This window comes from Serinus canaria, chromosome 5, assembly GCF_022539315.1.
Source record: "Serinus canaria isolate serCan28SL12 chromosome 5, serCan2020, whole genome shotgun sequence".
NCBI classification, from domain to species: domain Eukaryota; kingdom Metazoa; phylum Chordata; class Aves; order Passeriformes; family Fringillidae; genus Serinus; species Serinus canaria.
In genome coordinates this window covers 25,450,795-25,477,641 of record NC_066319.1, presented here as the reverse complement: position 1 = coordinate 25,477,641, position 26,847 = coordinate 25,450,795, and the positions used below count along the sequence as shown (strand labels likewise).

The window sequence follows — 26,847 nt, the reverse complement described above, 5'->3', positions numbered from 1 at the left end:
CTACAAGAAGATTACATTAACACAAAAGGACTGGAAGAATTCTATCCTGAAGACACAACCATTTTCTCTCTTATTTTTGTCTGTTCTTCAAATCTTCTCCAGCTTAATCTTTCTCTTTTCACTTGTATCTCATTCAAAGAAAAGGCTTTCTTAGTTCATATGTCCATTTGACTGATTCATAAAACAACAGCTTCATAATTTTAAGCAACAATGTACTGTTTCTTAAGTCATGTAGTGATATGGAAGAAGTAATTACACATTGGATTACTTTATTTTGGGGGTTATGTTTGATGGGAATTTTATGAGCATTAAAATCTAAACATATCTTAACTGCACTAACCACAATGTTTCACCCTTTTCTGTGACTTTTGGAGCAATTTGTTTTCTATCAAATAAGGAATGACAGCTCTAACATACAATCTAAATGTATTATTAACTTGAAAAAGGAATTCAAGAATGGAGTCAGATACTCCTTCCAGAAATAATGTTAACTAAGGCTACAAAAACGAAATAGAAGAAAACATCTTAAAATAACAGAAATACTAGATTGGCCACTACTTTTTGGATCAAGTCACATAACAAGTAAGCAAATTATTTGAGTAAATACTGGAGGAAGACAACCTGAAACAGTTCTATTACAAACTGTTGAATGTAACTCCTGTTATCTGAAAAGCAGGCAATTTCTACAAGACCACTACACTGCTACCTAAAAAAAAAAAGCATGCAACTAAGAAATAGAAGATATTTCCACTCAGAAGCCCAATTTACACTTCCTAAAGAAACTGAAGTCCAAAACACGAACCTCATACTTTGTCTTTCAAATGCATGGGTTTTGATATGTTAGTTGGTCAATTAAAAAAAAAACCTTCCATAAATAGCTAAACGCTTACCACTTTTTCAACATCTATTTCCTCTTCACTTGGGAAGTCAGAAGCACCATCCAGCATCTCATCAGCAGAATCATCAGTTTTTTCATCCTCTTCTTCCTCCTCCTCATCTTCTTCTTCGTCCTCTTCCATATCATCAGCAGTTATATCAATAGTGGGCATGTAATCCTTTTTGTGTGCCCTCTGTTCTGGCGCTGTCAGGAAGTCACTTTTCTCTGATGTATCAGCTTTATCTACTTCACTTCTATTTTCTAAAGGGGGTACAATGCTGGATATTTTGCTCCAAGAACTGTTAACATGTGTTAGAATATCATGGCCTGTTTTCATTTCTTCCAGAGAATCACAAGCACCTTGTTCTTTGCTGTTACTGCCTTCCTGCCTAGCTATGTTTCCTTTGCCTTCCTCCGTATCAATTCTATGCTGTTCTGAAGCATTATTCTGTTCTTCCACAGAACCAATTTCAGACCTACTTCTTATTTTCTCCTCTATGTTTTCTACTTCTATAGAGCCCTTGTACTCCCTCCTTTCCACATCTGGCTGTGCAGCATCACCCTGGAATTCTTGTTTGTTCTCAAACAGTTCAATCTCACTTTGTTCCTCCTTGATCTTCACCTGTATATCTTGCTCTTGTTGACTATGTAACTGCCCAGAACTTGCTCTGTTGTCCTCGTCCGTCTGTGTCTGCGCATCTTCTTCCTCCTCTTTTACTGGTTTCTCCTCCCATTTAGCATGTGTTTGTTCCTTCCCATGTTTCTTCAGCTGTGCAGCCTCCCGATTTTCGAGACTCTGTGAATGTGCATTCTCCAGAGGAGCAACCGAAGACTCATCTGATGACCCACAAAAAGAGCTAGCTGAAACTGCCTCCACAACAGTTTCAGAACTGCCAGAATCCTCTTTCTCTTCAGAAGCCCCTTTTTCTTCTTCATCATTTGGCTTCTCACTGATGTACGAATGGTCAGATGATATGACATCTGCAGAAACATCATGCTGAGAAGAAAAGCTGTCATCAAAAGAACTCTCTAGCACCTTTGAGTTCTTCTCCTCTATCTCTAATGTAGTGGAATTTCTATCACCGCTAGGTGTGACTGTGCCAGATGCCGACCCTTCAGCAGCATTTGACTGGTTAATCGACAACTCATTTTCTTCTTGTTTCCCATATGGCACTGTGGCATCAGACTCTGTAACTTCTGTGTCACCTGAGCATGAAGCCTTGCCATTCTCCTTCTGCTGAGCAGCACCTGAGTCCTCTTTCTTGCATATTTTCCTGTAATCCTTCTTCATCTGAAGAGATGCAAAATGGTGAAGAATAGAGTTTGGGACAGTCTTCTGTCCTGGGAGCTGAAGTAAAGCAAAACTCCCAGACTGTAAAGGTATGAGGTTAGCAGTGGTGGCTGACAGACCACCCGAGCTGCAGGCTATTTTAGACTCAGAAGCTGTTTGGTTTGTGACATTGCTGACAGCAGAAGAAGAGATCCTCAGAGTCAGAGTGCCTGCCTGTGACACAAAACTTGTTACAGAAGGAAGAAGAGAAGATGCTTGAGTGGCTGAGTTGGATGGTGGGGATAACTTGGGTACTGCAGATTGTATAGCTGAATTTGCAGCAGGAGAAGTGGAAGACACTGAGGAAGTGGGAGAAACAGGTGACTCAGGAGGCTTGGAAGGTGCAGGCAACCGGATTCCTACAATAGACCCTGTGAGGAAAACAAAACATCAACTGAGACTTTCTCAAAGCAACTTTTTTCGTCCAGTTTTATTATTTGATGCTGTACTAGAAGCAGACTCCACTCCCAAAGATCATAATGGAATCAGGTGTTTGACCACAGGCTCTCAGTGGAAAAGTTGGTCCTGCATAAAGACATATAAACTTGAATTTTTTAAAGTAACACCACAGTAAAACACATGAATTGGCCACTTTAAAGCTAACAGACTAAATGTTAAGTTCTAGCATTAAACTTTTCAATCAAAAAACATAGAATTGAAAGTCTTGCATTTTACTTTCCCATTTTATATTTATTGAAAAATGAGGAAATCTGGGTTTTTCAAAGTAAAAAAAGAAGGTAAAAAATAGTATTTAATTTTAAAATATTTTTGTTTTTCTCTTGGAAAAAGACTTCCAAAGAGAAAAAACTATGTCAAAATTACACAGTTATACCACCATCCTTTTTACCTTTATGAACTCTTCTGCAGCATTTCAACACTCCATAAACAAGGAGGGAAAATATTACCAACTGGCAACTAGTTTCTCTTGTTCAGCAAGAGCCTCAAAACAGAAAGAAATTAAATAAACTTGTTGACTGATTCTTTACTTCACTTTATGCTCAAACTCAGCTAAAGCTCAGCATCATTTGCTCTCCTCCCCACAGTTTTATCTACTGTACTTGCTTCTGCTCTCCCTTCCACCCCACTCTATCTCCCTCTCTTTGAGGTGTGTTTTGAAACAGGGAGAAAAGAAAAAAAGATCCTGCTATTTACTGAGTAAACCTGCATTTAAAGTACTTTTGGGTTAGAATTTACAAATCCATACAACAGCATACCCAGCCTGCAATTTCTAACTCTTCCAACCCTGTCTTCAACGGTGTACTAGAGAAATAGCTGAAAATCACACTTATTTTTCTTCTCACACTCTTAAGGAGGAAAAAACCTGACAATTTCGTACTGTAGCTTAACATTTCATCTGAATATCTTCTGTAAACACACTAAACAACCTGGAAACCTAACAAAAACAGAGCAGCACATCCAATGAAACATGGGTAACAGCTCATTCTCTTTAAGAGAATCTCCAACAAGAATTGTCTTCAAATCACCAGGTTGAGTCTTGTAAGTTGCGGCAGTACAATGGACATGGCTCCACTGCCACACATACACACAGGCTCTTTTACTTGCTCTCAAATTTTGTTGACTTAGCTATTAACTGCACTTTCTGAATATTATACACATGGTATTTAAATTGCGTTGCAGCTGAATAATTAAACTATGTTCTTCAACTACTCACACAGAACCAAATTAGACCCTGTTCAATTACTTTCAGCAGGTGAAAGCATCACAGAGACATCTATCTCCTTGTTCATTTCTGAGTAACACACCGGTCAGTCACGGAAGAAGCACTGGACTTTGTACCTGGATTGCGGAGCATCACTGGCTGCACGCTGGGCTGAGCACCCGCAGTTCGAACCTGCTGCAGGGGAACAAGCTGAATGATCTGCCCATTGGGATGTCTGAACAGGTTCACAGCCCCAGGGCTCCTCAGAGGCTGAAGGACCATCTTCTGCCTCTGTGCCACCTGCGTGTTCAGTGGCCGCAGAGCAGAGGCTGTCTGGTGCACCGGAATCAGGAGCAATCGAGGTCCAACACGTTTGTCTGTTCCAGGAGCTATCTTTGGGGGAGTCTTGCTTGCAGCTTGTGGAACAGCATCTTCTGAAATATTTAAACAAGTTACAAAAAAAAAAAATCACTTTAAGAGACTGCCTACAAATCAAGCATTATTCTTAATAAATACAAGTGCAAATATTTTGGAAACAACTGCATCTCTTTTAAATTTATTTGAAAGCAATTTTTTCTCTCTTTATCCACAGAATACATGGAACCAACCAGGTCAAAACAGTTTTGGGTTTTTTCTGTGCAGTTCCACTGACATTTTTCAACCATGACACAGGACAGTAATTCCCTACCTAATTCCTGAACTCTGTGCCAACCATGAAATTCTAGCAGTCATAACTGTGCTATATATTTCTATAGGTCAAGGGATGATGTGATGCCTCCAGCTCACTTCATAGCAGTCACTGACCAGATAGTTACATTTTTTCCTTTCTCTACTGTTGTAGTGTGTTTTTATACTTTGTGATACTTTGAAGTTGGTTTGGTTTTTGCATCCCCGTAGTTTTCCCAAATAGTTTACCCCAAATTGTACCCCCTTCCCTTTACCTATGTAATTCCTCTCCCTTGATGAGATCAACCCCAAATCCCCACCCTGGCTCTCTGTCAATCACCCAGCATCCATCCCCTTCATCTAGAAGCTTCAGTTCAAGACATCGAGCGATTAGCCAGAGGCCAGGGGTCAGCCCCGCGAGACTTGTTTTATATGCTGTCTTAAGTGTCTATCCCTTAGTGCCCACCCCTTTGGGTCATTTATTGGTTGGTAAAATGTTATCTGCTTTTGGTTTCCTCCTCCCTTTATATGTAACCTTGGCACAACTCCCGGGGCTCTGAGCAGGAGGCCCCCTGAGGTGCCGGAGCTCACCAGAGCTCCTGAATAAAACCGTGGATGAACCCCTGCAAAGAGTCGGCCCTTTCTTCCACTGATGTCTCTGGTGTCTCCTCTGCTGCAAAGGTGACTGGCCTGGCTGCCCTCAGCACCCTCGGAGCACGAGAAAGTGTCTCCCCGCAGTTGGCCGTGTCGGGGTTGCTCCCCCGGTGCCTGCCAACTCGGGCCTGGCCAGGGGTTCCTGAGAAGGCTCTCAAGGGGACAGAGACATTCTACCAGTTCAGGCTGGTATACAGGAATACAAAAAGCAACTTAAGAGATGACATTAGGGTGATGAACAGGATTTTTTTAATCCTGTTTTGGAAAGGGGGACAAGGCAAGTGAGTCCATACTTAAAATGAAACCAGACACAGACTGTATTATAGCTGTAAAAAGAAGCAGAATTTACAAAAAACAAGTGTTTGCAGAAATAACCCAAAGCACCTAAGCATTACCTCTTTTTGGAGGACTTGAATTAACTCCTGATAGTATCACTGGAACCGAGACAGCAGAGGAAGTCAGTGTGGTCACCGCAGGTGTAGCTGCTGCAGCTGTTGTCAGTACAACAGTGGAAGTGGATGTTGTGACAACAGCACAAGTAACAGTTGGTGGTGTTACTACAGGTTTTGGGAATGATGTAGTTGCTACTGCTGCGACAATCCCTGTTGTTTTTGTTGTGGTCACAGTAGTGGTAGGAGTGGTGGATGGAGCAGTACAGGTGCTGATTCCAGGTGTTGCAGGAGCAGCTGTAACTGCAATTGCAGGAGGAGAGCAGGGAGGTTCACCAGCTTTTGTCTGGCAAGGAGTGGTCACAGTAGATGCTGCTACACTGGTACTTTCCACAGTAACTGGGGAAGTGGTGGAAGCTGCAGTGACTGCAGAAGTGACTGTGCACAGAGCTGAAGATGGCACTGAAGGAACCACAGGAGCAATAACCGTGATCGGTGTGGGCTTAATACTGAGAAACTGTCGCCCTGAGGCAGCCTGGCGTGTGCTTGCTCCAGGAATCTTCTGCTGCAGAGCTCCCGCTTTGTTTATCACAAACTGGGCAAACACACCACCAGGTGAGGGTCGGGCAGCTGCAAATAAAAACTTCCAGGTCAAAATTTTAATAGATTTCCTCTTTGCCTTCCATGAGGTGCTACAACTGTAATTTCAGCATGAATTTGAGCCTCCTTTTTCTATGTACCTAGTAATTAAATCGAAACCTTTATGGCAGTCCTGGATATGCCTTACATGTTAGAAAGACCTCTGCCTTATTCCACTACTGTAGCTTTTTACTGCATTTCTTCCCAAATACACAAAAGAATCAGCTTTTGAAGGGTTGTTCCTCATCATGAAACTATGGACAATCCTAACTAACAGTGCAAGCAAACAAACAACTAAGTGAAATAATGGGCTCCAACTATTTTCTAAACATCAAATTCTTTGTGTAACAGCTTGTGTCATCTTTTGTTTTTTACTGCTTCCTGATTTTCATCCCGCTTCTACTGTATTCATCTCACACAGGCACAGGGGAAAGGAATGGGAAGGACAGAGTTTTCGCTTCCAACTGCACTGACATTCATGCAACTGCAGACTAGATGGAACAAATTTATCTAATGGAAATTAATCACTGTTAGGAAGATCCTTTACCTCATCCCTTACTCTCCAAGGGACCAGAATACTGCATTTACATCACCCCAGATGCCTACAGATGAGTACAACAGCATAGAGATTATGGACCAAGACCAACTTAAACACTGCAGTTATTTATGCATACAGCATTCTTAACCCAGACTATGCCAGAACTGGTACTTTTTACTTAAATCACTTATGTTGCAATGACTTCACCCATCAATGAAACACAGCCAGCTCTTTCACACTGCACAAACACACAAAACAACAAGTTTTATTACAGGACAAGAAAAACAACACACCCATTTACATGGCAAAGAAAATTTAGGCAGAAAGAATAATAGATTATCAATCAGAAATTAAAGTTTTTCCAGGACACAGGAAACATCCTTCTCCCTTGCAAAGCTTCAGATCTTTAAATATTATGTGGGACTATGTGGATGGGTACTAGTCTTCTCTTTTTAAACTGATGCAAAATGTAATAGTTAAGGGCAACTTCCTCTCTTGCCACACTTGGGTAAACATTTCAGTACCAACTCAGATACATGGTTTTGTGTATCCAGTTGGATACACAGTTTTGTTGTTGTTGTTTTTTTTAAACTGAAAGTGCTGTCTAAATCCAACCCTGTTTAGCTTGTGAAATCCAATGAGATTAGAGACTGGCGTGGTTAGTGGCTGCATAACTGCTGTTTCACTAATCCAGATTTGGACCATCCTGTCTTTCACTGCTGCTTCACACATCTTTGGCAGTCACAAGAATTATGAGTGCAACATCAACGGAAAATCTCATCAGTGAAGAACCACGTATTAGTGGTACTTTACTCATTTGAAGTTAATCTGTTTGATGAAAAGCAATTAAAAATTACAGTAATAAAACGCCAAACAAAAATTCCAGTTTATATCTGGAAAATCTCCATCAACTCTCGTCTCTTGAAAATATGTCCTAGTAGCATTAATAAAACAACTAATATAGTCAACATCTGTAATCTTACTCTGAAGTCAAAATAAAACTTTCTGCTTTGAGGAGGTTATTTATTGCAGAGGCATCTTAGGTAGGCAATGCAGCCAAAGGCAGCCTGGACTGTTGCACAGAAATCAACATTAATGCTGTACACTCACTCTGTACTTCAGCTTCACGCAATTCAAAACACAGTAATAAGTTCCAACCTACCTATCTGTCTCTGTGCTGGGACATGGGTTTTCAGAGTCGTCACAGTGGGGGTTGAAGTACTGCTGGTGGAAGATGTAGTTTTAGGAGCTGATGTTGTGGGCCCCTGGACTGATGGTGTCCCAGAAGCAGGAGTTTTAGCACTGGGTGCTACCTTGGAGATCACAGTACTGAGGGCTGCAATATCAAGTACTGTGGGCTGCAGCCTGCCTGTGATATAAGCTGCTAGCCGATTGGCAGGATGTAATGCCCCCATCTGTCCCAAAAGCAGTTTGGCCTGAGGATACCTTTTATCATTAACCTGAAAAAAGGGGAAAAGGGAAACTTTGTGAAAAGAATGCTAATTCACCACTTCGGGAGAAGTGTTTCATTCTGTGGGACTTCTAATTGTCCTTTTCAAAAAACCATTGCAATTCTGACTGGGAATTCCTAATTTCCTCATTGCTTGGGAGAACTTCAAACAACCCATTTTATCTTTGCAATACAGATTTTAAATGCTGCTCAGACTCTCACATAAAACCAGAGAGTCCAAGGAACATGTGAAATCACTGAAATTAGACAAGAGTGAAGCTAGCACCTGTTTTTCCTGTCCCATCCTTACGCTGTAGTCCTGAATTAAAAAAGGTTCCCTACTTGAAGGACAATTTTGGATAAATTTCTCAAACCTAATTAAGACCTAGCATCACAAAAGAAAGAATACTGATGACATATACATTGAGACAAAACTTTAAAGAGCTTGTAAAAGCTGCATCAACTTTTTTCCTTATCCACACTGTTGTCTGATACTGTAATTAAGGTACAATGAGTTCCCTAACTTCAAATTCCAAGCTGTAGTGGTAACGGACTGCACAGGAAAAAACCAGAACATCTTGCTGAATGTTAGGCTTTATGCCTAGTGGACAATGGGAAGTTTTGGTAGTGTTGCATTTTGCTTTCACGTTTTTTGATAATACCTTCTAAAATCCAAATGTATTTAAGACACTACTCAATAAACAGTAGTTTTTATTGATCAACTTTTACTGACGGTAAGAAATCTCCTCAACTTTTTCTCTCTACTAGCTTCTCTTTCTGCATAGTGTCATATCTGCAAAGTGTCATGAAAACATATTTTACTCTCATTTTTTAATTCATACGATTTTCCTCAAAGTGGTTTTTCTATAACCACAAATAGCTATGATGGAAGAAAAAGATCTTCCTCCTAATCCTGTAGTTCCTACTACCAATTCTTAACATCAAGCCAACAAGATAAAACTGCAGGGAAAAGACCCTGTGAATTTAGGATTATTAAGTCTCTTGATGAAAAATATATATTCTACAAAGAGGATTCAGGCTGTACAGTAAGCTGTGGCAAAAGCAATTTAATGTTTACATGTTAATTTTAAAGTTTTGTCCCAGTGTATACTTCCCAAGAAAATAGTCTTTCTGTGGACTCAAACAATCATTCATTTAGAAGCATTACGTGTCAAATGCAACTTCAAGGGGCTTCACGAAGAGTTAAAAAGATCTTGAAAGAGATTCTGCACTTGGGTCAACAAGACCCAAATTGCCAAAAAGACACGTTAAACCATCAGATTTCAGGATTCCGGTAAGACTTCCTGTTACTGAGTAAATCTTGAAAGGGATAAGCTTATGGAGAGGAATGCCACCAGATACCAAGAACTCTTTTCTGGACAGGCAAAAGACAGATTAAAGAGTGTTCTCCCCTTCAAGGAGTTTTGGGATAGTACTGGATGAAACTGAATCTAATCTCCACAGTAAAGGCAGAGAGACCCACCTGAATCAAGCCCGAGGGGCTCGTATTAGCACTGCATTTGTAGGCAACCAGCTTTCCCGCAGGGGAAACCCCTGCATAAAAAGGCAAGCCTTTGCCCCCATGCAGCTTCTCCCGCAGTTTGTCCACTGGGTCTGCTCGCATGACCTTTACATTTTCTGAGTTAGTGCATGATGCCACTGTGCTATCAGGAGTCTCCAAGACAGGGATCTCAGGCTTCTCGTCCTTGTCCTGGTAGGACGGCACTGAAATTTTCACTCTGGAGGAGCAGACAGAAGGATGGTTCTCATCCTGGGCCTTGTATTCCGAAGCCAATTCAATACTGAAGCTACCCACTTTGAGGCACTGTGGCGCGTTACTGTTGATATGCTGCGATAAGATGGTCAAGATCTTATTGTGATCTTCCTCCAAGTTGCAGTCAGAGATAATCTCGATAAGTTTGGTTGGTTCACCTTGAGTGGTGTGATGAACATAGGAGGTGGAGAAAGAGTCCCCCTCACTACGGGAAGAACACCAGCTTTTCTCTGAGAAAGAATTGAAATAGGTTTCTGCAATACTATGGCATTTTAAGCACCTGGATAGTCAAACAATTCCATTCTGCCCACACCTCCACCCTTAGCTCAGCTCAGCTGCAGGCCAACAGCAAGTAAAAGAACTGTTCAAAGCATCACTTTCCCTCGCAGAGCTTCCCAGACAAGCAAAAACTCATGTAGTTATTCCTTAGGGTTCAATCCCTGCAGCCATACCACGTCACATTGTATCCCATTGCATCACAAGCTAAACAAAGCCGGGTTGTTTCAATACAGGGGTGAATATTCTCCAAACACACCAAAACGGTAGAAAGCAACACTGGTTATTCAAGAGATGGCACTTTTCTCTTTGAGTCAGAAAAGCACCCATGTCCTACAATGGCATAAGGGGACATGCCACTAGCAGAACTGTCTTTTGCAGAAGATGTGTAAACAGAAGTGTGACCTTTTGTTATCATTAGAGCTACAATGCCCCTTTTTGCAAAACTAAGGATGTTGATCCCTGTGTCCTGGCCATTTTAATCTCACCTACCAATGCACCAGCATTTTCAACTAATTGCGTTATTTTTCCATTCCCATCCTTAAATGTAGCATGCACTGCTGTATACATTAAACAATCAAAAGATCAGCTCAAAAAGGCAGGTATGGTTCATAAGTGGATGACACAATGCCTCTAGTATACGTCTCTTTTAAGGCTTGTAACAAGATTTGGGCCACTTCAGATGGAAAGAGAACGTGGTTGTCTAACCTATTTCTTCACGAGCTAGAAACTCAAACCCAGTGATACAGCAAAACTTCAATTTTTCAACTTGAATTAAACAAATTCAACATCAAACAATTCCAAATAAAGCATAGGCACTTTCAGCACTGTCTCAACCAGTTCTATGTGAAGAACACGAGGATCCCCTCCTCCCAGTACTATTTGAATATTTAATTCTTCAGTAACTTACACAGTGATTGTAAAGAAAAAAAGTGGGAGACAAAAATACCCAGACAAAGCAAAGCCATTTATCTCCATTCCTTTGCAAGTATCTAATCATCCATCTTGAAGACAAGTCTGCTGTGCAGTTTTATACTTTATTGCTAAACAAGCTACTGGCAGCACTGGTCATTTTACACTTAGAGCAGCAGCAAGCACTGGATATTTAGCCTGCTGTATCTCCATCTGCCCCTCTCCAGATGCTAAGAAAACAGGAAGCTGTATGCATGTCATAAGATTTTTATTAACAACTGTAACAACTCTCCCAGCAAAACCACTTCTGTTTCATCAGTATCTACTTTTTTTTAAAGAAAAACATGTAACTACCAAGAAGTGGAATTATACTCCGGACTCAGCTCTTACCTCTTGATGTGTCTTTGTCTATGTCACAGGTTGTCTTCTCAGGAGACTGAAGCTCTGGTTCTTGCTCCTGCTGGAGGAAAGAAATGCAAGAAAATATTCACCCTATACATCTCAATTCCACACTGAAACTCACAGCACAAAATTAACTAGGTCACCCCAAATCACAGAAATATGCTGTCTTTGACTGTGTTACAGGCTTCATCTTAGAAGAGCTCTATTAACAATGAACATTTAAGCCTTACATAATAATGCACTTGCGGCAGACAGGAATCATCCCAGATAAGAAAATGCACTATCAAGTTTACCTGCACTGCAAGGTGATTTAGGCTCCACCTTCCACAGCCCTACCACCACCAAATGCAAATCAAGTCCTCATGAAGGAGTTTCTGGGGAAAAAATTACTTCACCATTTTCACCATTTCTGCCTATTCTATAATACACACTAGTTACAGTGTGACTTCTTACCTTTACACTACAACTCTGTGGATCACTTTTGTCTTTTTGCTGCTTTTTCTCCTCTCTCCTGTGTTCATAGGCTCGCACCCTTGCACAAGTCATTAAACTTTCAAAGTACATGTAGACAGGATCCTTGTCCTCCTCTCGAATCTAAAAGAGAAAAAAAAAAGACACAAAACCCTCTTTTCTCTGTTCTGGATGCACAGCAGATTCACAAAACAGCTCTGCTTTCTAAAAAAACTCCAACATAAATACTTCAATAGTAAGGGTCAAAAGAAAAGTCTAGCATTTAAAGCTAGATCTGCCTTCTCAGTATCATCGCATAGCCACCACCAGCTCCCTGAAATTCAAACCAACTCAGATATTCTTCTAAGTGAAGAAACAAATTTTAAGAGTCATGCATTGTTTAACATTATCTGTTACACATTAAATAGCCACTCTGGTATGTTTGTTCTTCAGATATAACTACACGCCACTCTACAGCTGTTTTTACTCTACTGCTGTTTTGTCTGATACTAAGGTGAGGGGAGACACAAAGCCAGATTCTTTGAACACTGGCATGGAAACCTCAAGAAAGAACAAAAAAAAAAATCTTCAGAACTACATTGAACACTTTGTGTCTGTATCCCAACATTTTTTACAAGTAATTCATACTTAGATTTGCCTACATAGGCTACATTATGTAGGTATTAACTTTAACAAACATTACAGAACTAAATTTTGACAAAAATAGTATGTATTACTGTATTTTTAAATGAGACTATTAATGAATCATAATCACCTTCCACCATACTGCTATAATAAATTCTCAACAGAAGATTGACATAGTAAAATTCTATATACAATCAACCCATCCTAGCTTATCAACACACCTACAGGCAGTCAGTCCTAGGCTTTCACCTCAAACTTTTCTAAAATTGCCTAGCACAGAGACTTTTTGCAGTATTTGTTTTAATTTTCAGTACAAAGAAAAACATGCATCTTTTTTTTTCTCTTACCACTGGATTGGGTCTAGGAGTGTACATTCTGCCTGGTTTTGTTCCACTGGAAGATCTGTTCCTATAAGGAACCCAGAGCTCTGGGCTGGGCAGTACCAGAGGTTTAACTGGTTCAACAACAGATTGTGTTGGGACATAAATTGGCTCTGGATCTACTTCACCTTCCACCCTCACCCACAATGGACAGTTCCTAACAGGTTGTTCTGGCTCTGAATCACAGATAGCTGAAAAAAAAGAAAGAAAAAACAAAAATTACTTACAAATAAAACACCATCTAATACAGCAGTAACAGAATTTTTTGTTTGAGTTTGAGGTCTAGCCATGCAGCAATCACTAATCCAAACTGTCAGAAAATACTTCTGGATGCTTTTCTTGCTTCACATTCTAGTCAAGTGACTGGGATTTGTCTAGAAGGAAGAAAAAATGAAAATAAAAATGTTTCCACACTAATCCTCATTTCTCACTTTTACTGTGATAGAAGATCTGAAAAACCACTGAAAATTAGTGACCTCCACTGATGCTGCTTACTGAAAAACTGCAAAACATCAAAAAAAAAAAAAAAAATCACAGACCCGTATACTGGAGATATATGGAAGAATTAATTTATTCCTGTAGAACCCCAGAGAATACTTTGTGTCAGCTATTGCTAAAAATATTGTTAGGAAAAAACTGAAAATGTAAATTCACAGGCAATTTCTACCAATTTGGTTTTCTGAGCATAACTTAGGCCAGATCTGAAATTACCAAAAATAACTATACTTCCAAGGAAGTCCAGCTATATACAGCAACTGAAAATGCAGCTCTAGATACTGCCTTGTTTACAGGGAAAGATAACTGCACTATAACAGTGAACATTACCAACAATGACAGCAGTAATTATCCCATATCCATCATAGTCTTTAAAAGACACTAGGAGAGTTGAACAAGAGAAGAAGAAGAAGAAACTCCAACTATTTGATTCAATAAATAACTACAAAGTGCCCAAAACGTTGATCACATAAGTAAGAATTAAAACAAAAACGATATTATTTCGTGTAAGTTAGCCGGATTTAGAAATGGCATAACTACTACATCCTATGAAAAAACGCCCACCAAGTCTGGTGGCTTGCGGTATGTAATCTCCAGCAATACTCACTGTATTCCACCCTTTTTCTCTTCTTCCTATCCTTCTGCTTCATCTCCTCTTCTTCCCCATCACCCTCTTCTTCCACATCTTCATCCTCTTGCCGTTGTCCTTGTGTTCCAAACAGCACGAGATTTCCATGTACAGCCTTTTTCATCATTTTCTTATGTTTTGATCCTCCCTTCACCAGCAAGACCCTTCTCTTGAGGCAGGTGCACCCGAACATGCAGTCTGGCCTGCGGCAGTGGGTAGGCTGACGTTTCTCCAGTGCCAGACTGGCACATATGCAACCCAGGCGGCAGAAATCATTGTTGCAAGGAGGTGCTCGTCGTCTTATTATCTTGTGAATAGGTTTGCTTTTAAGAGATGCCTAAAAAAAGTTTTAAAGAAGCATAAACTTCAAATTTTCATATGAGGTATATTTTAGTAAAATGTAATCAAGTATATGCAAAATTACTATTCAAAGCTCATTTAGAAAACCCCTTGAGCTATATTGTTTATGTACAAAAACTTGTCCTCTATACCGCAAAATCCCAAAAGTCCCCAGAAACAGAGTTTTGATTTGAAGTCCTTTGAGAAGCAACTGGAGACAGCAAAACCATCCTGGTAATAAGCAGGATGTGAAAAAAGCAAAAGTTATCATGTGACAACCAGGTTACTTGACCAGAATTTTCTTGCAGTTAGCTCAACTGAAAACATCAAAATGAAAATAGCAAGAAAATGCAGTTAGTGAGTAAGATTTGTTTTAACTCAAATTCAATGGTGAAAATTTTTAACAATTTTCAAATTAATAATAATTTGTATCAATACACTATTATCTTTTTCTCATACTGCTAAGTCAGCACTCGCTCCTCAAGTTTCACTGCAAAGACACAAAGGAATCTCATGCTTTATCGTGATCCGTAGAAGCTTTAGTCTTATTTTCTGTATCGCCATGCAACATCCGTAAGTGGGCAGATTAAGAAAAGCAACACTACATAAAAGAAAGAAACTATTACAGATGTACCTGAGCTGTAAGCAGGGTTACCAAAGAGATGTCTGCTCGCTCTTCTGTAATGTAGGTCCGTGGTTTCCCATCCCAGAGAGCACAGTCTTCCAAGTCCATTAACTTCACTTGAGATTTAGACAAACCCGGTGGACGAGGTGCTTGGTGATGCTGTGGTGCTTGACGCAAACTGATCTGTTTTGGAAACGTATTTTCATCCACAGTTGGCAGCACAAAACCATCTGCCTGGTTACTCAAACTGCTAGCAGACTTAGCAGACTTTTCCACTGACACTGACACGTTCTGACTCTGCTTTGGAGGAAAAGGTGAAGGCAAAATAGGTTTGTAAGATTTTGCTCTGTTTGTAGATGACCGTCTGGTTTGAGTGTTTGTTTTCCTAGAGGTAGATGATGGAGGAACAGGCTTCGATGTGTAAGATGTTGATGGAATAACAGTGGACTGCTTCTTTAAAACACTGTCGAGTGTTCGAACATAGCTAGTGCTCTTAGTGGGAAGCTGATATACCACAGGAGAAGTGGGAGTGTCAGAAGAGAATCCCATACTCGTTTCCATCAATTTCCCTTCATTTTCCAGGTACTCATCCAGCTTGTCACTACAGAACGCTGAGCGATTCTTCAATGAACCTTCTGAACTGCCACCTAAATAAATGGAGAGTACTTTAACTCCTGGAGTTAAATTTTATAATAATCAAACATGGTAGGATAGGTAAATACAGCTCTAAAAAATGCACCCTTCCACAAGAATAGTATATAATATAGGCACACCAAATATAATCCATTCTGAAATACAACCAGCAGCCTGCACAACTGTTTTTTGTGGAGATCTGACACGTGTATTTGTGGTGGGTGGGCCTTGGCTGGACTCCAGGTGCCCGCCAAGCCACTCTATCGCTCACCTTCTCAACAGATTGGGGGAGTTAAAAGTAAGCTGCAAAACACATTGTGGGTCAAAATAAAGGAAGTTTAATAAAGTAAAGGCAAATTTTCTCTCTTCCCTCATTAATCTCCATTCTGACTGCGGAACCAGTACTAAAAATTTCTTTAATCGCAACAGTCTCAATATTAAAAATTACATCTCTCATCAAGACAGTCACAAATACCAAATAGCAAGGTCTGTGAAATGTCAGGAAAATGGCCACATGTTGGAAATATGTACATTTACCTCTCTCTTTTTATGTTTTTTACCTTCATTTCTAGAAGCACCATGAAGTTTCCCTCGCCAGCCTTTGATTTTTGTGAAATCATTTGTCTTTCCTGTCCTGGAAACAAAAGAAAATCCAGTATCTGGAAAAGAAGAAAGCTAGCCTCAGTTTATGAAGCAAGTTTAATTGCATCAGCGTCTTAGCAAACTTTGCTTATTACTTTTCAGGGATAGGTGAACAGAAGCAAAACCAAAAGACTTGAAGCAACTTAATTTTTCCTATTAGTTTTTTTGAATTAACAGAATACTTAACAAAAAGGCCAAATTCCCTGTAGAGATCTGTTCTATGGCCGAGCATCTGCAATCCACCACAAAAAGTGTTTCCTTTATTTTCTGTTTGGGTCTCCTTGGCATTGAGCAAAAGCAGTTGGCTCTGAAAGTCTAATGGGCCAATCAACTAATGAGTAGGCTAAAATGGAAGAGGCGGGTTTTGAGCTCATACTACAGCCTCACTCAGCAAGAAAAGTAATTTGATTCTCCCCCCTCAGTTGGGCCAGTGGCTTTTATAACACTGCAGAAACTTCATTTAATGTTCACTACTCTGTTAAATTCGGATGAGTATCTATTAGGGGCATGGCCAGTGAATAAGCACAAAAGGCAAACAGTTACATCTCTGGCAAGTTATGCATCAACTGTGGGAGCTAAGATGGAATGTAAATGTAAAGGTACTAACAGGGATCTGTGTGGCCATTTAACATATTCTTAGGCTAGAAAAAAATGCATTGGACACTAAGCTGGCTGAGGTCTCCTGAATTGAATCTTCCTCTCCTGCAGTGTAAACAATCTGAAATTCAATGTCTGCCTCTACCAGCTCTGAAAAGCAGTAGATTAAGAAAGACATAAGTAATTAGAATATTACAGTGGGAGAAAGTTAACCAGAAGGAGATAAGTATATAAGATAAGCTACACTTTGTCCATCCAGTTCACTATCAAAAACAGTACCTATCAACAGTGTGAGAACCACAGTTACAGAATGATTCACAGTATGAGAAATGCACTTGTTTGGATACCAAGCAAATTTAAAAAAGAACAATCAGTCACAACTTTTGTAATAAATAGTTATCGTGAAATTATAGGGTAGCCCCCATGTGGCATCTCAAGGCCTTCTTCTGGAAAATTCTGACACTCAGCTCTGTGAAAGACAACTTTTTTTTGTTTGGTATGTGAGCAACATCAGACAAATTCAGATTGCTTAATCTTTTTCTGAGCAATTTGAGAGGTCAGTATAAAACAGACAGATACTATAACTGGATCACTACCATCACAAAACGGGAACCCCCAAAATGATTCAACCACAATTACTCAGGACTCCTTGCCCAGTAACCACAAAATGATCTATGGAAGTTCTCCTATTTTGTCATTTTAGTATCATTTTCATCTCTTTAGATACCAAGTTGAACTAAATAGCCATTCTCTCCTTCTCATTGACAATAAAAAGATGACACTTGAGATTACAGTAAATTCACATTCCACCCACCTGGAGAATTGGGGTTGGTACCTGGATAGCTCCACAGAGAGTAATTTGAATAGGAAAGAGGAAGTTGCACACCTAAATATTTCAAATCAATGCTCATTGTTGGGTCCACAGAATTCAACTTCAGTCCCACTACAAGAAACAAGTAACAGTAAATGTCTCCAGGAAGCAAGATGTTAGGAAAAAGAAAACCAAGATATTCACTAAAAGATAAACCATTCAGTGACCATGGGCTTTTCTGGCATTCCCCCACCATTTCAAGAGACTTGAAAAAAGCATTAGTGCCATAACAGTTACTTACATTGAATTATTATAGCAGGTATAAATTAAAGAACATCTTACACAGTGGGAATTTGAGAAAAAAATGGAATTACTTTTCATCATTTTTTTGACTGCTACTGAAGTTTTCACAGAAATTTATTAACCACTGTGCCAGTGTTGTAAAAAAATCTCATAATAAAACCTTCTGTCTGTTTTTCTGAATAAACAGGCACCATTTACATCTTTGAAGGCTAGAGTTACTCTCTGAACCCAACCCAGCCGACAGATATTTCATATTCCTAAGTTACCAAGCCTGCCAGGAGTACTTACACATCCCCTTTTGTACTGAGCTAAACTCGAGCAAGAACATATATCACACATACATCAGCTTCAACCAGCAATAAGAGACAAGAACCCACATTTTAGCTCTGAGGAACGTGTGCATGTTTGTTTGACCGTTTTGATACAAATATGAGTTTAGACAGTGATTTCAGGACACATCTGATCCTGAAATGGGGGAAAAGGGCATAAAGAAATGAAACAATCTGTGTCGTTAAAGGCACTGAAGTATTTTGTGGCGGCATCAACACGTTTCTTCATTAACAAACCCCAATACTCAAACTGGAAGATTTACTTGGTAATATAAAAGCTACTTTTGTCAATGGCAGAAAAAATATAGGTACAGAAGTGATAAGAAAAGTAAAAGCTAGGAAAATTGATATTGTACCTTTTCAGGAAATATTGTTACACTGAATTCAGGAAACCACTATCCATAAAATTCAGCTCACAGCTAGGAGCTGAGAACTTCTATTTTGACTTTTAGCCGTAGAAACTTTCAAATGTTGCTCCTGTTGCCCACAAGTTTGAAATGAATACATTAAATGTATGCATCTTGAAACTGAGAATGTACAGCTTGACAAGGCCAAAAACAAAGTCATATTTGCACATACAGCAGAAACCTTGTGCTGGCCCTACACATTTATGTTCACAAGTGGAAACACAGTGACCAAATTACCAGCAGCCTGAAAACAATTGACATGAAACAAATCTCAGGCATGGTTATTTAAACAGATACTGTTATCACAGGCAGTCTAGTGAGATGTAATTCTCATATCTACATAGGGAAAACAAGAAGTCAGTCTGGTGTTTTTTCTATAAAAATATGTCGACTGACAAGGGTCAAGATGCCATCCATTTCTTTTTTTTCTATTCAAATAAAATTGAAAGACTAGAGAGTTCATTTTTCTTTACTCTCCTTTCTGCCACCTGCAAAAACAAGCCTTTGTTTTACACTTAAACAAAAAAAAGAACATCACACATGCACAAAACCTATTTTTTCAGTCTAGGATCATGAAGTAAAAAACACCCAAGACAAAACCCAGGAGGATGAGCCCAAGAAGTGCAACATGGAATGACTGCAGGCAGCCAGAGGAGAACAAATGGTAACAGTTAAGTATTACATTAATAAAGACATCCTCAAACACAACAGGTGAACAACCACTTTTCAAAATTCCTATCACTTCCAGAGCATTGCTAAATTTCAGTTGCTGTAAGCAAACAGTAGCAATGAAAAACTATAAGAACTTTCTCCACTTATCAGCTGCAACTGATTAACCTGAAATACGTAACATGACAACAGTGCTTTCAATTTTCAATAATATAGTCAGGGATTCAAACTAAGTCAGATAAAAGCAGCATCCCATAGCTTAGCAGTGCTCCAGCAGGAACTTTCTTTTTAACATACTTAGGTTGGATTCCCTTCTTTCTGAAGCATTTTCGTGCAATTCTGACGCCTCTAAAATCTAGACAGCCTCCATCACCCTGCTATTAACTTCACAAATCAAGAGCAAATGTAGGGTTCAGGTACAGCTCCAACATTTCATCAGTGAATCTCAAACAGAATCCTAAACTTCTCAACTACACTGCTGAGAATCAAAACCAGAGTTAACATCAAAACTGCTGTGTCTATTCCTTCCAGGATCTCAAGTGTGCAAGGCAAGAGATCTGTAATTATTTGGAAGATGAAGACAATCTGGACAAAGTCTGGTTCCTTGGTCACATGAAGCAGCTGAAGTCTAACAACAAGAGTATTCATATTGTAATTCACTTCACAGCCCAATCATATTGCATCTATTGTAGTAATGCTCTTGCTGCAAATAGTTTTCCTGTGTCTTCTTTTCTCTCTAAAAAAAATTAGAGGCTGTAGTTTATCTCCCATCTTTGCGGAATGCCAATTTCACTATTTAACAGGCTCAGCAGATTACCATCCAACATGATGGAAATGATGGTCATTATCACTCAAGAAAATCAAAATTCTTCAGATGTCTTTTCCTTAGCCTAATGCTTGACATTTCTTGTCCATTTTGTAGTATCTATGAACTGCTCAAAGCCCTTCAGAAGGCACCTCACACTTCAGCTGGAGAAAAAGCATGTGAGTTGTACATGTTCCCAGCTGCAGGATCATCTCATGAATAAAACAGCCCTCGCAAGTGCTGTAGTTGCCAATGTACCACATGATTGCCAACACACTGTAATTTTATACTTTTTTTGGGTAAAGGTAACACCTAGGAGGTCCACAATAAAATCCTAAAATGGCTTAACATTGCTAGTTCTAATCATACGCCATGCATAAACCATTCAAGACAGTCCAATATTCTTCACCACAAGCTCTGTGAGGGCCTAGAACAGCTCACATCAGAGCCAAGATCAGTATTTGGAGACTCGGCCCCTACAGTGTTATAGTTATGAGTTTGAAACATTCAGGGTCACAACCTCAGGAGTATGTAGTACAATGTTTACATGTGTATCAACAGTTTCATCACCTGTTCTGCTGCTAACCTTAATGTCATTGGCCTCAGGGCTACCATTACTGGGGTCTTCCAGCATCATAAAGAGAGAACACAAAGTTCCACTCCGTGGATCCTCGACTATGCTCCATCTACCTCAGGATAACATTGTATATAAACAGAAGATCACAAACTACAAGTACCTTGATTGGCCCTTTAACATGGCTAGTGAACTGGATGAATAGGGACTCACAGAAATAAGGACTCAAATCACAGTAAATGTAGTCTTGGTTAAGTGTTGCTGGATCTCTAGGTCTTCTACTCACCAAGAAATGCCTACTTTCATGAAGGAATAAAACCAACTCTAATTGCTTTCAACCAGATTTAGGTCATTACAAAACAGGCACCACCAAAAGGCTCAGCAACTTCTGCAAGAGGAACACAACATGCAGACTCCTGCCCTCCTGTTGGAGGTTCAGGAGACACCTTTTGCCACCTCCATGTTTTCTAGTTTGCAACAAAAATGTGTGCAGATGAGAAGCCAGGCCCCAGCCATATCAGGCATGCACAGTATTGGCACCAGTAGGAAATTATCAGCTGAGTATAACTAAGTGTAATAATCAATGAGGCTTATCAGTATGTACATGACCACTTACCTTCCTGAAGGCTAGGATGTATTACTTGTTTATGCCTCAAGGTCTTCAGCTCTTCCATTAACTCCTTTTCCAATACTTGTATTCTTGCTTGACAATCTTCTCAAAAAATAAGAGAACATATAAAAAACATTTGCCATGCAAAAAACCTGACCTAATTATTAATTTTTCAGTGTGTCTTTACGAATTCCCTTATTGCAGGAAAGAGCAGTCACAAATGAAGAAGAAAAATGTACCTGGATCACTTTTAGTCAACAGGGGAGCCTGAAGATTCTGTGACTCTTCTCCACCAGCTCTATCAACAGTGTTAATGTCAAGAGCTTCCTACATACATGAAGAGCTTTGAGTAAGTTAAGATACCTTAAAACACTTAGATGCAAAGTAGGCCACATCAAATATCACCAAATTATTCAAAACATGAGACTGTTTCATAAACAAGCATGCATTTCTTTATACAAAACTCTAGAACCCTCTACTTTTCCCTAAGCTGCAAGAAGTCACCAGGCTATGAACAACACAGGATCAAAATAAGAATAGATTTGGAAAGAGGTCACAAAACTCTAAACTCAGGTTAAAAGAAAATGTAACTTCAGTTATAAGCACAAAGGCTTTACAAAGTTTTTGAAATTTACTCTACAACAATGAGGTTTTACCTTTGATGCAAAGGACACGAAAAGAACACCATCAACATCTTCAAGGTCTGGTTTAACATCTGGAATGATATTCCCAGGCACCAGAGAAGTGTTCTTGCTCGCTACATTTTTCCCTATACCTTTAGGTGGTCGACCAGCCTTGGAAATTTTCAGTTTCCGGGGCCTTCCTCTCTTATTTGTAACTGATGATAGGGTGCTTTGATTGTTACCAGAGCCTTTGACGGACACAGGGCTCTTCAGTAAGCCAGGTCTTTTTCTACCACAGATCTCTTTATCTGGAAAGTCACAATTTACTGAGCCCCTGAGATTAAAATTAGGTAATTTAGATAGAGCCCACTGGGCCTCTCTGATTGAACAGTATTTCTGTGACATTTTACTCCCAGGAGATTCTTTCTTCATAACTAACTCCTCAGGCCCAGTGACTGTGCCTGAGCAAGAGTCTTTGTGATTTTCGAAACACACGGGCAAGGAATCCAGGATTGAACTCAAAGGGGATTTATCCTTCTTGCAAGAGGAAAGCATGGTCTGCGGTAGCTCAGATATCTTCACTGTGCTCTTTGTGACTGTACAAGGCTCCAAATAGACCACAGGCATCTTACCACTGTCCAGTTTTAACATTTTTGCTTTGGCAACACCCGATGGACTGGTAAGCATACGCTTCCTAGATATGAATTCTTCATCAGTTCCATCTATTTCACGGCGTCTCATTAGGTGTTTTTGTACAATGGGATCATCATCGTCAGTGTTGGAATATTCATCAGTTTCTTCATCCGTGTCTTCCTGTTTCACTGTTATTCCTTGTGTGCAAATATTTGATTCGTAGTCATAGTCATCTACTGGCTCCTCTTTAATGACTACATTAAATTGTCCATTTGGGTCCAATGGAGACGTCACACGGGAATTGCTTTCATAACTGCTAGCAATGGGACTGTGGTGTGAGAGAGGGGACAAAACCAAAATACAACATAAGATTTTTATGTTATCAAATCTCCTTTACCAAAGTTGCACCAACTCCCTTAATTCTTGGCTATATTGTAAAAAGCCTCTAAAATGGTCCCAGACACAAGTCTGCTAAATTAGTTGCCATTTACAAGCTTACACTTTTAGAAGTACTCAAGAAACCCCAAGAAATTGCCATTATTAAGAACAATCCAACTTCTTATCTGAAGGCAGCAGCACAACTTCCTTCCTTACTAATATCAGGGTGACATTTGCACTTTTTCCTCTTTTACTCAACATGAACTCACGGTAAGCTGTCATATTTGAAATGCTCAGAAGTGGCCTTACTTTGCTGTGTGTCTTGTTAAGACACTAAAGCCATTGTGCTTGCAAGTAAGAAGCCAAGTGAGCCCTTAAAGCACCAAAATTTTAATTAATGCACCCTGAAGCCATCTACAGACAATTCCTAAATTCAACTGTTATTTGAACACTTACAGAATACTAATATCCTACAGAATTCTGCTGCATTTTCCACTAGGTCTGAATCCTAACTTAACCAGAATTCAAAATACCATGCATTAGATACTGGAGACTAACAGTACAGGCAGCTCATAATGGGCTTCTCTGAGGGCCAGACACATCAGTCAAAGAACTACAGTCACCAGTTTTCTTTAGTGTATCACAACCTAGCTCCTTGTCATAAGAAAAAGAAAAGGCTAATGTATGAAGCCAGAAACTCATATCCAGAATAAAACTCGGAAAAAAAAATTAGAACTTATTTACTCAACATATCACATAGTATTCCAATAATACCTTATACTTATTATATGATACACAATGTACAATTTAATTATATTAAATTATCATTGTCAACTTTGTGTTATTGAAATGTTATTAAAAGTAAAATTATTTGTTAATGACAACAATTTCAAGTAAAACTAATGTATTTGTAGTATTAATATATTACACAGAGAGTAAATATTGCTTTATATATACTGGAAGTATATATGTATGTGTGTCTATTTTATCATTAATATTATCCATCCCTACCCCTTTAAAGAAGTGCTAAGCCCAGCTGAACCCACAGCTGGGACTGAGAAAGGGAAAAAGAAGTGGAGGGAGAAGCTGCTTCCTTCTTGTGCAAACTGAGGACATACTTCAGGAAGAAGAGCTGGGACACACAAAAACCGCAACATGGAGCTGCGAGTATTCCCTTTATAAAGAAACACTGCAGTATTAAAACAGGGAGCTGACAGTCAAGATACAAATATTTACAAGTAAAATTCTAAAGTGAAGCTACCTAGAAAATTTGTTGCAACTCATAAGGACACTAAGTAATCAACATTAGGCTTAAAGCAAAAACATGACTCCCGAGGGAACAGCAGGCAGCAGGAGACTGGAATACCCGTCCTGTTTTGTCTACTGTTTTCTCTGGACAATGAGCTTTCTATTAGAAATTTTCTAACTTTCATGTAATTAATAATGTGAAATGTAAGATTAAAAAGCCTTTCTGGGTCAGTGAGTTACTGTGAAAGAAATGAAAAAACAGACTACTTGTAAATTACTGGCAGCTGAAAATCCTGCCACAATACTAAGCTAAGAATTTGATTCAGCACAGCTCATCCACAATTAAAATGAATATTATTAAGACTCATCTGCTCTGCTACTTTAAAATTCTTGAAAATTAAGAGGCAAAAAACCTTAGCGAACTTGCAGGCTAGGATTTCTATTTGATATCTGGAACTAAAAAGCCCTGCTGTAAAACTGAAACTTCTAGACCCTAACATTGTTTTATTCCGGATAATGCAACCATCAGCCGGGTGGTTAAGAGTGCGGTATGACCCATGCACGTATATGCATAAGATGAAGGACTTGTACAAAATCCTGTTTTAAAATTTTGATGCAATAACCAACTTCACAAAGAATAAAAAAGTTGTTTTTAAGCACTGAAGCAATTTCAGCTGGCCTTAGTTTCTGAAGTTACATGCAACCTAAGCAGTCACAGAAACTTCTCTTCCTCTAATGATGGGAAGATGAATCAAGGAAGTTTGTCCTCTCAAAATCTTCAATCCAAGATCAGGTAAAAGCGGTGAAATAGTGTCTTAACCAGCTCTTTCTTTACCTGATATGGATATTGCATATTTAAACCAACTTTCTTATAGCCTGAGTAATGTATTTGGCACCCTTGCAATATACAACAAAAACAGAAAGACTGCCTTTTTGGCTTTTTCCAGATTAAAAACCATTAAGCTGCCCATTTTTTAAAAGTACCAAGATAAATATTTTTTTTTTTTGGTACATAATTTTAAATTACACTGGGAAGGAGTTGGAGGGGGAATCTGATTTCTTGTGGAATTAATCTAGCAATCTATGGCAGAGGTTTGAAGGATAATCACTTGCCTTTTTCCCCCAAAAGAAAGGCAAGAAAGAAAACAGACTCAAACTATCAAGACTAAACACAAGACAACTAAATTCGAATAACAAGACTAATGGGGCATTAAAAATCCCACAGATTTTTAATTTTTGAAGGAGGAAATTCAACAGACCTTGGAAAGGAGGAGGAGTACATAAGCCTGTAAGACTTAAGAATTAGTGAAGTTTGTTTGTTCCATGGCCTAAAGATCTGAGTACATCCAGGGATAAGCATTTGTACTGAAGTATCCACAACCCAAACACTTGTTTTTCCTTACAGCACACCCAATTAAACTAAACATATTATCAGGCCACAGAAGCAGAAGGAAAAAACCCACAGAGTACTTTGGATAAAGAAAACAGTCCTTTATTTCTGAAGTCCTCTAATAACTCAGGATTAAAATTACTCTTAGGTATATATACAAGCTTTTACATGGTTCTATTAACAAAAATGTCAGAAGAACTGAGTATGGGTGAGAAGTATCACCTCAATAGCACTAGGAACTCCACTTTTTTTGCAGGATTGATTGTCTGAGAGGTAGCATTTCCCAACTTGCTTCTCAAATCTAAGCTCAGCAGAAATCACTACCCTGCTTAAAAGCAAGATAGTGCCTATCAAGTACTACCTACTAACACCAGAAAAACAAAACAAAAAAATACCCAAAACAAACAAGCAAACAAAAAACCACAGAAAACTCCCAAAAACACAACACAACAAAAACCCAAACAAACACATAAACAAAACACCCCACAACTTCCCAGTCTTCATTAATTTGTAAATATTAATGTGTTTGGTTTGATTAAGAAAAATGTCACACTCTCAGTGCTGTCCTTGGAAGCTGACATACTTCTAAACTCAACTGTATGGCATGAAAACACTGTGAACAGATCAGAATAAAGGAGAACTAATGTTATGAAAAACTCCAGCCCTTAGAAAGATAGTTTTGCCATTTCTTGGATAAGACAAATTTTCTCTTTCCAAGTAAAGAATTTGACTTTTTCACAGATTACAAAAACAAAACAAAAAGGTGGCCAATACTTGAAAGTAGTTCTAGGACAGTGGTAATGTTTTTTCATGAATGACAGGTGCTTCTAAGCCAGACAACAAAAACTTCGCAGTCTTTTCCAGTCTGCACAGATTTTAGCTTATTTTAGAGATCAGCTGTCTTGGAGGCAAAACCAGAGAAGGAACCTAACATGCTCTGGATCAAAAGAAATTAAATCTGCCAATTTGCATCACCTATTTTTAAGGAAGGTCCCTGAGTCCTTAAAACGTTTTTTATTTCTTGGGAATAAACAATTCTCAACTAAATCTGCTTCCATGACCCTCT

General features: G+C 39.1%; 1 protein-coding gene across 9 annotated transcripts in view; it reads right to left on the bottom strand.

Moving 5' to 3' along the window:
- Nucleotides 1-26,847, bottom strand: part of MGA (MAX dimerization protein MGA) — a 60,526-nt gene that overhangs the window by 18,816 nt on the left and 14,863 nt on the right. For 6 of the 9 annotated variants that reach the window (XM_030239774.2, XM_030239766.2, XM_030239773.2 and 3 more), the window contains 15 exons: nt 22,166-23,093; nt 21,749-21,836; nt 21,516-21,611; nt 17,816-17,944; nt 16,323-16,421; nt 15,139-15,776; nt 14,145-14,502; nt 13,010-13,233; nt 12,021-12,161; nt 11,556-11,625; nt 9,687-10,207; nt 7,916-8,213; nt 5,583-6,206; nt 4,005-4,301; nt 891-2,578 (listed from right to left, as the gene is read on the bottom strand). In XM_030239774.2, coding sequence (XP_030095634.2) covers nt 891-2,578; nt 4,005-4,301; nt 5,583-6,206; nt 7,916-8,213; nt 9,687-10,207; nt 11,556-11,625; nt 12,021-12,161; nt 13,010-13,233; nt 14,145-14,502; nt 15,139-15,776; nt 16,323-16,421; nt 17,816-17,944; nt 21,516-21,611; nt 21,749-21,836; nt 22,166-23,093 — 6,199 coding nt within the window. Of the gene's footprint in view, nt 1-890; nt 2,579-4,004; nt 4,302-5,582; nt 6,207-7,915; nt 8,214-9,686; nt 10,208-11,555; nt 11,626-12,020; nt 12,162-13,009; nt 13,234-13,269; nt 13,417-14,144; nt 14,503-15,138; nt 15,777-16,322; nt 16,422-17,815; nt 17,945-21,515; nt 21,612-21,748; nt 21,837-22,165; nt 23,094-26,847 lie in introns of those variants that run through there. The other 3 variants (XM_030239775.2, XM_050974682.1, XR_007777643.1) reach the window with 3 other exon arrangements.